This window comes from Cucurbita pepo, chromosome 16 (assembly GCF_057944985.1).
Source record: "Cucurbita pepo subsp. pepo isolate OVF chromosome 16, ASM5794498v1, whole genome shotgun sequence".
In the NCBI taxonomy this organism is placed as follows: domain Eukaryota; kingdom Viridiplantae; phylum Streptophyta; class Magnoliopsida; order Cucurbitales; family Cucurbitaceae; genus Cucurbita; species Cucurbita pepo.
In genome coordinates this window covers 9,773,017-9,784,543 of record NC_141813.1, presented here as the reverse complement: position 1 = coordinate 9,784,543, position 11,527 = coordinate 9,773,017, and the positions used below count along the sequence as shown (strand labels likewise).

The window sequence follows — 11,527 nt, the reverse complement described above, 5'->3', positions numbered from 1 at the left end:
TAATTTAACCAAAAAGTAAAGGGATAAGAGACAATCGAGGAATCACAACGAAGGACGTCAAAAAAATAGAGATTCCTTCTTAATACAAATAGATACGACAATAGATAAATAAACGTGGAGACACTATTTGATGATGCGATGACCTTAATAGATAATTAAGAGAAACCAGCAAAAACACACATAGAAGAGGCCTTGTAACATAGATATCTCCACTAATCAACATAGCTTGTCACCGTCTCTGTAAATAGAGAGCAATTCCAAGCTCAACTCCCCCATCCCCATTTCTACTCTCCGCCATTGAAAAAACTCCATACAAGAGAATACAAGTCGATACAAGAGAAAACGCCAACATAAAAGTGGTTAAACGACGAGGAGTGGATGAAGAAGTTGCTACCACTCTTCTCCTCACCTTCTCTATGTCAATGCGTGTAAGCTCAAACGTGGCATACACCACATCATCCGAGATCACCTCTTTCGGGTTAGGGACAAAGATTTCAAAAGACTTAACGTAAAGTGTATGCAACCCATTTGGATCCGTGGCGAATGTTCTATCAAAACATGGTGTCAACTCAGATGGCAACGTGGGGAGATTCTTATTATTAGTATTATCGAGTGTACTACAAATGGAAGCCCATGATTACAAGAACATGGTGGATGTTTTGGCATCAGAAACCACATGGTTGGAAGTGATTTGGAGAGACATGGCTGGAGCAATAGTGTCTTTTTTGTTTTGTTTTTTTTTTTGGTTAAATTATTAAAAAAAAAAAAAAACAAAAAAAACCTTCGGACCATGTGGTTGGTTTGTGATCCTCGTAAAGTTTGTTGATTTTATTATTTTATTTAAAGGGCATATTTAACACATGTTTGTATCTAGTAATGTGTTGCTTAAAGTGAACAAATCTAAACATTTATAAAAAGTAAATTTGAGGATTAGAATAAAAAATTGGTATACAAGTTGAATGAGAAAGTAGAAGTTTATACAAATTGAGTTGGGTTGGTAACTGTAACTCAAACAGTTTCGTAGGAAAATCCGAAAAATAGGGGTATCTGATCAAAATCCGACTGAACCTAGACATTTCGTATGGGGAACAAGAGACCCACGTCGTACAATCCATTAGGTAGATGGGATAAGGGAGGGGTCACGGGTCACACCCCTCAACGAGGGTGACTTTATGAACCTAGGAGGTTTCAGCTCACCCCCTAGGTAGAGCCATGCATGAATCCAAATTCGAGCTTGGACGAGGGGACCTGGGAATTTCAACAAAATCGAGCTTGGACTAACTTATTTTGCTCGATTTCATCTTCTAAATTTCTAGAATCCAAATTCTATATCCATGTATTTTTTAGTGTATTTGTAGTTTACTTGGTTGGTTGGCCTATTTGGTGACTATTAGAGTGTGTATTAAGGTCGGGAGGGACTCTCATATTAGTCTAGTGGTGTTGTCCACTCCAGTCGTTGGGGTGCGGCCTTAAGTGCAGGTTGCGATGGTGGCGTAGCTTGTGGTGGTGGTGCAACTTATGGCGGCTCGACTGGTGATGACACAACTTATGGCGGTGCAATTGGCAGCGGCGTAGCTGCATCCATCCTAGTCTCTGATCCTTCTCGAGGAGGGCTCTCTTCAGCCTCACCCATTCTCTACCTCTAATAGTAGGTCGTCCCCTTCCTCATCTTCCTCTTCTATATAGTCTGAACGACATGGTTCTAAAACCAAGATAACATTGCTTTAACTCTAAGGCTTACTATTATGAATATAAAATTCATTGCATAATGTAAATTCACATCATATTGCAATATAACACATAAAAATAATTCAATCAACATGCAACAATCAACGTCATATTTGTACTAACACATGAAATGTCATATCAATTTCAACAACATCATAAAGTAATGCATGTGATTTTTAAAAGACGGTTCCTTTTTCTTATCTTATGCAAGATATACTCGATGGTGACCAGACATCGACGTTGGAACCATAGAACGTGTAAAGTCTACGTTGTAGGCTAGTCTACATAATCTATAACCTAGAGCTCTGGTACTAACGGTAAAGACCCTAAATTTTTACTTACTTAGAGTCGCTACTATCATCTCATTCTAAGCTTACATGCGAATGTAACTCTTAAACATCATACGTTTATGCAATAACTTTGAAACAATAAAACAACTTCATTATTTAAAACACCGTCATGGTCTTACGTGTTCAACACGTAGCACTGAAATGCAAATAAAAACGAATATGAAATAATTTAAAAATATGAAATGCAAGGCAACCTACTCTAACCTAGGTCTAGGAATTTAAATATGTTTCTATCCTATGCACGTGTCATGGTCTCTACTTTGCGATGCCACCGTCAATCGCACATGGGCACCTTGCCTTCACCTGAAAAACAATTTAGCACACGGCCTAAGTATTTTGAAAAATACTCAGTAAGTGACCCCATTATAGAGGACCAAGAATAATGCAAACACATGCAACAATGCTCTAGGGACCTATTACTATCTCATCCTAGGGGTGGCCTCCAGTCCAGACTATCATGGATGTGTAGTACTTCTCTACACAAGACTCACACGTGCAAGTGTGAATCTCCTGGTGGTTAGCACCCCCTGGATCCATCATCGTCGAGCTAGTTGTCCGTAGCAACGTCTGTAGGTCAGCGGACCCCTAAGTGTCATGCTCGACATGATCACCGTCATCATCGTAACGTGCGTGTCCACACTCATCATCATAAAAGGAGAAGTATCCTGATGCTTGTGTACATACAAAAATGCAAGAGGTCCCTCTATTTCTCGTCTTTAAAACATCTTCTTGACACAACCCTAGTTTCATCTCTAAATTACTATTCGTAATACATGCGCATTAGTTACTCATCTTAACATTGTTATTCATATTTTGTAGGGTTGTGTCCTAGGCTGATTTCTCGACATGATGCAAAATGACATTCATAACATACATCTTATTTAATATGGAAAACGTCGTCATATTAAGGTAACTATATCATGCATCATAATCGTCATACATTGTCATCATAATGTCATCAAATACATCATAATCATCATAGCACGTCACCAAGCATCATTAGACATCATCATATAACTCATATACGCCATCATACATCATAACTCATACATCATACGCCATATTTATACAACATAAAGGACACAAGCTGTTACCACTAGGCACGTGTCGTCATACAACAAACAAGTATCTAGCATATCCTATAGTAAGGCCACTTACTTGGTTGGTCTTACCGGCGTTCTATCTTATTTAATAAACATTAGCTCCAGTTCCTCGAAAGCTGCTCAAAGTGTCGCTAGGATTTCGTTTCCTATTAAATTGTTCATCATCTTTCATTAGTATTTCATAATTTAATAATAAATTCAGTTGACATATGTGAAATACGCACTAAATTGAGCTCAATTACCTTAATTTGAGTCGAAAACAGGTTCAAAATAATCAGAACGGTAGAAATTGGGCTTAAAAAGGAGGACCCGAGTCGATAAGTCGAGTTGGAGGCGCTAGAAGCCAAGCCGTCTAAGTCGACCAAGCCAAAGGAGTTGTTCACTGCAGACATGCCACGTAGCACAATACGAGGCCGATGCGTGTGCAGGTGACTTCGAGTTGAGGCATGAGTACGTAGATCGCTCTCGGGTATGCGGGTCGCATCTGTTGTAGATGTGGGTTTATGTCATGGGTTGCGGTTGTTGTTTTGACTGAGAATTTGACGAGGAAATTGTGGGAGGAAAACAGTCCGATCGTTGAAAGAAGAAAAATAGGAGAAAAAACACAAGAGAGAAAGACTAATTTCAAATTCTCCTGAATACCACCGGATTTGTTTCTCAATTCATTTAGCATATTTAAATAACAAATATAATCTAAAAAGAAAAGAAGTGAATACTCAATTAAAGCCTTTCCACTCAACCACGATATTTCACTCCCTCTAATTTTGTGGCTTTAACAAGAAAATAGAGATAATTTTCAGTAAAAAGTAGGGATTTATCTAACAGTGGCCGAATGTCTGCGGCACAGGTTGGCTGTTGTTGCAGACACTTGATTGAGGTTGGCTGAAGCTCGTGGGACCATTTGGTGATCCGAGGGAGTCGCGATATCGTGTTTCAGTATGGTCCCGAAAACTCCAATGTTAATTTACGTACAATGTCATTTATTATCTTTCATAAGGCATACCTAATAACAACTGTGCGTGTGCGAGGAGACTATGGAAGCACGTTAAACTTTCATCATAGGCTAGTCTACCGAATCTATAAGTCTAAACCTCTGATACCAACTATAACCACTATATTTTTCTACTATAATAAAGTTGTTACTACAGAGGCAGCAGAAAACATTAATTTAAAATATTTCATAAAATCTTTAAAATAATTTTCATGAAATTCAAAATTATTTTTTTATTTAAATTCGGAAACAAGATTTAAAAAAGAAAAAGAAAAAAAAACAAAAAATAGAAAAAGAAAAACAAAAAGAAACCGAACCGAACCGGTGACTCGGTTTACGAAGGTTCAGACAGGACCGAACCGACCCAAATGTATCTTAGTTGTAGGGTTCCTTTTGTTCAACTTAGCAGACCCATTGGCCATCGCATCGTTCGTCTCATCTCGCGTTCATCGCCTCACTCATACTCCGTCACCCACCGTCGACTCCTTCCATCGCTTGTGGTTTTGTTTGCTGATATTTCAGGTAATTTCACTTACACGGGGATTTAAACTGATTTATTCAAATGATCCAGTAATGGACTTTCTGTTCTTGTGATGGGAAATTGTTCGGTGGCTCTAAGCTCAGTTTCTCGTTATTACGGTCATTGCTTGATGTTTAGTTTTTAATAGGTTTCTTGTCGTTATAGTCACTGACTGTTGTTTGTTCTTGTTCTTGTGATTGGAAATTTACTTTTGGTGTGTCGGATTGAACTGATTGTGAATTCTAAATGGTGTTAAGTAAGCTTGTGAAAATAAGAATGAAAAACGGAGACAATGCTGTGAAAGGGGAATTCAATCTGTCACTAAACAATGAATGAATATATTCTAGACAATGCTTCAAATTGTATTATGTGAAAAAAATAAACATTTTTCTCTAGAAGGGTTGTTCAATCAATGTCAAGAGAGTAAGAATCTAAGCTTAAGACTTCAGGAGCAATGCTGCGAAAGAAAAATTTCAATTTATGCAACACATTTGGGCTACACACGAAAAAAGAACCCATATTCTGTGTTTCGAACCCGAACTTTTAGCTCTTAAACAAAAGGAGCAGTAAATATGACTTTAAAACTACCTCTTCTCTTCTGTTCTTATCTCCCTCACATAGGAAATGGCTGAAAAATAGAATCCATCATCAAACTTTACCATAATCAGAACCATTTTATGTTTTGATATTTATGTTTTTGGTTTGTTAATCTACTTCAGCATTGTTGGTTGTATTTAGAACGAATATCCTCTACTTTGAATAATTCTCTTTTATCATTGACAGGACACATTCATTCAAATTGCTATAAACCCATCAAATATTAGAAAAAAGCCCATATTTGGAGTTTTTCATGCATGAGGAGTTGCTATGCTTAGTCTCCGGCTGATACAATTTAGACAATTTCGCAAACGCTTTGCCTTCTCTTCCACATTTAGCTCACTTCCAGATCCCCACGACCTTAGTAGTTGTCTTCACTTTTTTTTTTTTCAAAACAAAATTTAACATTCCAATCTCTTCTTCAATTTCATTCCCTCATTATCACCACTGGCAACTCGAACAATGCCTTCTTTGCCACTAAGCTCATGGCCTTTTATGCCTGTCATGGGCAACCTGCGTTCTCCACGCAATTGTTTCGATTTGTTCATCCTAAGGACAAATTTCTTTGGAATTCCATTATCCAATCCCATTTCTCCAATGGTGATTACCTACAGGCATTTGATTTCTACCTTGAGATGCGAGCATTGAGTAGCCTGCCAAACCAATTTACAATTCCCATGGTGGTTTCCACTTGTGCGGAACTAATGATGCTCAACCATGGCATGAACATTCATGGGTTGGCTTTGAAACTTGGGCTCTTTGTTGGTAATTCTGCTGTTGGTTCTTCTTTGATATACATGTATTCCAAATGTGGTAACGCAGAAAGTGCATCTCTCATGTTCAATGAAATTACTGTTAAGGATGTAGTTGCTTGGACTGCCCTTATAATTGGTTATGTCCAGAATAACGAGAGTGAGAAAGGTTTGAAATGTTTGTTTGAGATGCATAGGAATGGATGTACCCCAAATTATAGAACAATAGGAGGTGGGTTTCAAGCTTGTGTTGATTTGGAGGCTTTAGTAGAGGGTAGATGCTTACATGGTTTGGCTTTAAAAAGTGGATTTCTCTGTTTTGAAGTCGTTAAATCTTCTATTCTCTCGATGTACTCGAGGTGTGGGTCACCTGAAGAAGCTTATCGTTGTTTTTTTAAATTGGAGCAAAAAGATCTCATCTCTTGGACATCAATTATTGCAGTTCACTCTAAACTCGGGTTGATGAGTGAATGTCTACATTTATTTTGGGAGATGCAGGCCAGTGGAATAATTCCAGATGACATCGTGATCAGTTGCATGCTTCTGGGTTTTGGTAATTTTGATAGAATCTCTGAAGGAAAAGCCTTACATGCTTGGATTCTGAAACAATGTTGTGCAATGAGTGGAATAACTCACAATGCATTACTCTCCATGTATTGTAAGTTCGGACTCTTACGTATGGCAGATAAGATCTTCCATAGTTTCCATAAAAGCAGTGAAGATTGGAACACAATGATATTAGGATACAGCAATATGGGGGAGAAAGAAAAGTGTATAGACTTTTTCAGGGAGATGCACCTCTTAGGCATAGAACCTGATTTGAATAGTTTAGTTTCGGTCATTTCTTCATGTTTACCAGTTGGAGCTGTGAATATTGGTCGGTCTGTGCACTGCTGTGCGATTAAAAACTCGATCATTGACAATGTATCAATAGCTAACTCACTCTTGGACATGTACGGAAAAAGTGGTAATTTAACCGCCGCATGGAGGATATTTCATAGGACACAACAAAAGGATATTGTCTCATGGAATACACTGATTTCGTCCTACAAGCAAAGTGGGCACCCTTCTGAAGCAATTGATTTATTCGATAAAATGATTAAAGAAAAGTTCAACCCCAACGGAGTTACCTGCGTAATAGTTCTTTCGGCATGTGCTCATCTTGCATCCTTAGATAAAGGTGAAAAAATTCACCAGTACATAAAGGAAAATGGATTTGAGACTGATATCACTGTTAGAACTGCATTGATTGATATGTATGCAAAATGTGGGGAGCTCGAGACATCAAGAACATTGTTCAACTCAATGGAAGAGAGGGATGTTATTTTGTGTAATGTCATGATATCAAATTATGGGATGCATGGACATGTGGAATCTGCTATTGAGATCTTCCAACTAATGGAAGACTCAAACATTAAACCAAATGCACTTACCTTTCTTTCTCTTCTCTCAGCTTGTAATCATGCAGGCCATATGGTAGAAGGAAGGCGTCTCTTTGATGTAATGCATAAATATGGTATCAAACCTAGTCTTAAGCACTATGCTTCTATGGTAGATCTTCTTGGCAGGTCAGGTAGCCTTGAAGAAGCGGAGGCTCTTGTTTTATCAATGCCCATCACGCCTGATGGCACTGTGTGGGGCTCCTTGTTAAGTGCTTGTAAACTTCATAATGAATTTGAAATGGGTATAAGGATTGCCAGACATGCAATTGAGTCTGATCCAAAAAATGATGGGTATTATATAGTATTGTCTGATCTGTATGGTTGCTTGGGAAGGTGGGAGGAAGTGGAAAAAGTGCGAGGCTTGATGAAGCAAAGAGGGGTGGAGAAGAGAGCTGGCTGGAGTGCCTTATGAACGAAGTAATTGCTTGAAACATTTGATACCTTTGACTATACAACTTCGTCGAGTCTTGAGAATTATTTCGAAGGACGAATTTGACAATCAATATGAAAAAAAGTTCGATCCTCACTCGTTCGGAACTTTTTCGACTTTGGTAATGCTTCCTCATACATTGAAAATAGTTTGCTTTCTGGTACATTTTCTTTTGGATCAAATTACGTTACTTTATATAATTCTTTCCAAATGGTTTATGCAGGTTCTGATATCAACCTTCGATTCGTTACCTTACATGGAAGAACGTATCGAGGAACTCACCGAAAAGTAGGCTTCCTTTTCGTGTAGCTGGTAATGTCGTTTGGAACTCGGTTCGAGCATTCACAAGAATCCATATGGGTATGTGGGCATTATTCAGGAAACAACTAAGAAATGGCAATAGATAAGTTATATATTAGTTATTGAATTAAATTCATAAACATTATATATTAAGTTATATTGTATAAAGTTATTTCTATTATGAAACCAAGAATAAACAAAATATTTATGTATACTTCCATTAGACATATTTGATTGTTCTTCAAAATATTACTAATGTATAAGATTTCTTTTTTGCAAATGTATTTGATATGAAATTAATTATAAAGAAATGTTATATATTGTTTATTTAATTATTCATTATCATAATTGAATTGATATAAGGTCTATTTGGTATAACTTTTCGAGTACTTAAAAGGTAAAACATGTTTTTACCCTGTGTTGGAATGCCTTTAATTTGGAGGAATTTTGAATTATAATGATTTCGGATGAACATCATTGTTTGTTATCATAAGAGAAAGTCGAAGGTTTAGATCAAAGATCTTTTTGAGATGACCCATGAATCTCGAGAACTAAGTGTGGGGCTTGAAGATCCTACTGTATTTCAGCCCTGGAGCCTGAAATTGTTACCACAGTTGCCACACGTGAGATCCTGATCATCTTCCTTCTAGTGTTGTTGTCCGTTGGGAGAAGGAAAGTTAGTGGGTTTTCCTTCCAGGATCGAAGAAGGTCAAACTCTGGGCGGGTGGGCTGCTCAGGTTTTCCCTACGCTATGGTTTTACAAGAATAAACTTGTTTTCTTTAATCGGTGTAAAGAATTCTAGAGCACGAGGGAGTGAGCTTTCATTCCAACGACCAAAATGGTTTGAAAATTTTAAGAAAAAATTTCTTTATTATTAACATGTTAATTAAAATTTTAAAAATATAATAATAATTTTAGTAAACTAAGGGTGCTTGCCATTACTTGCAATAGAAGTACATGTACACACAAAATGCATGAGATTCCTATAGTTTTCATCTTTAAATATTCTTCGTGACACAACCCTATACACCATTCATATATTACTCTAAGTAACATGTAGATGTTGGTTTTCATACACTCATCCTCATTTACTTCAATTAGCGTCATGTCTTTAGAAAAACAAATCATTGTCATAATCCATCATGACATTTAATACATGCACGTCATCATAACATGGAATAACATCATGTTAAACTATCTCATCATCATACAATCTTAGGCCACTATATTATCTTACTTCGTCATCATTATGTCATCATCTTATCTTACATCGCCATTAATATAGTCTAATATTGAACAATAATAGAATATTATTTTTATTATTTTCTCATAATCTAATATTATATGAAAAAAGTCAAGTTGGTAATAAAATATAAATGTTTAAGGGTGGAGGGTGGAGGGTATGTTCGTGAATCACGTGATGGAAGAGAACGTTAAAATGACTAAAATGCCCCTATTATTATTATTATTACGAGTACAAATAGGCATTCATTCATTAGTTTATGATGTAGGAAATGGGCATGGAGATATTGGAGGTGTGCAAGATTAGTCCCTCCCCTTCCCCTTCACCGCCCACTCCCTTCTCTCTGCCGCTCACTCTCTTCGTTCTGAGCTTCTTTTCAACACCTCCCCACACGGCACATTCTCTTCTACTCCTTATCTCCCCATCACCTGCTTCACTTGGATTCCATACCCCAAAGCCTCAAACAATCTCTCTCCCACGCCCTCTCCCACTTTCTCCCCCTCGCCGGAAACCTCCTTTGGCCGCCTCAATCCCCGGACCCCTTTATTCTTTACACCCCTGGTGACTCTCTTTCCCTCACTATTGCTAAAACCCACGCTGACTTCCACCATCTCTCTTCAAATCATGCCCGGAAGGCAACCGAATCCCATTTCCTCGTACCCCAACTCCCAACATCCGACACTATTGCTCCACCCATGTCTCTCCAAATCACTTTATTCCCCAAAAGTGGGCTTTCCATTGGCATCATAACCAACCATGTGGTTGCTGATGCCAAAACATCCACCATGTTCTTCAAATCATGGGCTTCCATTTGTAGTACACTCAATAATACTAATAATAAGAATCTCCCCACGTTGTCATCTGAGTTGACACCATGTTTTGATAGAACATTCGCCACGGATCCAAATGGGTTGCATACACTTTACGTTAAGTTTTTTGAAATCTTTGTCCCTAACCCGAAAGAGGTGATCTCGGATGATGTGGTGTATGCCACATTTGAGCTTTGTTAAGAATGAGAACTAGAAATAGAATTCGGAAGGTGTGTATTATCATTGATATTGATATTATTTAATACAAGCTAGTACAAATAAGAAAAATATACAATAATTAAATACTGAGAATAAAATAAAATATATTGTAAATCAATATAATATCTAAGATATATTCCATAAATAATATATCTCAACAAGCTTACACGCATTGATATAGAGAAGACGAGGAGAAGAGTGGTAGCAACTTCTTCATCCACTCCTCGTCGTTTAACCACTTTTATGTTGGCGTTTTCTCTTGTATCGACTTGTATTCTCTTGTATGGAGTTTTTTCAATGGCGGAGAGTAGAAATGGGGATGGGGGAGTTGAGCTTGGAATTGCTCTTCCAAGTGAAGCTATGGACAAGTTTTGCTCTCTATTTTCAGAGACGGTGACAAGCTATGTTGATTAGTGGAGATATCTATGTTACAAGGCCTCTTTTATGTGTGTTTTTGCTAGTTTCTCTTAATTATCTATTAAGGTCGATCACATCATCAAAACCTTTCTCCACATTCATATATCTTTTGTCCTATCTATTATCTATTTGTAATACTAAAAGGGAATCACTTTCTTAGCGCCCTTCATGTTGATTCCTCCTTTCTCTCCTCTATAGGTTGTTCAGTGTTATGGTCATGCTTGTCCAAGGTGTGATGTCTATGGATGCACGCTTATTACATGTCAAATCTCTTGTGTGTATCATTTTATTTCCTTTACTGTTTTCATGATGTATAGTTTCCTTAATATATTTTCTAAATGTATGAGGTTTCAGCTTGGGTATACTTCGTCCGGCCGAAGGCGACACGATTTCGAGTTAGCTGACTCACTCAATGGTGAGAGTGAGTGTCCCACAATCGCTTATAAACATCCCATAAGAGTGCAATTATGAGTCCAAAAGTGATTTAATAAACATGTCTACGACCAAGAAGGTTAATAAGTCCAACGTCGACTGTTGAGATATGATTCAAAGTATTCAAAATCAAGATATGATTTAGAGTAGTTAGATATGATTCAAATATTCAAACTAACAAGATTTTAGGAGA

General features: G+C 37.5%; 1 protein-coding gene and 1 pseudogene across 1 annotated transcript; both read left to right on the top strand.

Moving 5' to 3' along the window:
- Nucleotides 1-4,572: 4,572 nt before the first annotated feature.
- On the top strand, nucleotides 4,573-8,524 carry LOC111777636 (pentatricopeptide repeat-containing protein At4g39952, mitochondrial-like). Its single transcript, XM_023657322.2, is given in 4 exon segments — nucleotides 4,573-4,694; nucleotides 5,476-5,667; nucleotides 5,670-8,034; nucleotides 8,137-8,524. Coding segments are annotated over 2 exon segments (2,334 nt in total). The 5' UTR covers nucleotides 4,573-4,694; nucleotides 5,476-5,559; the 3' UTR covers nucleotides 7,896-8,034; nucleotides 8,137-8,524.
- A 1,204-nt stretch (nucleotides 8,525-9,728) lies between these two features.
- On the top strand, nucleotides 9,729-10,467 carry LOC111786707 (phenolic glucoside malonyltransferase 1-like; annotated as a pseudogene).
- The last annotated feature ends 1,060 nt before the right edge of the window (nucleotides 10,468-11,527 follow it).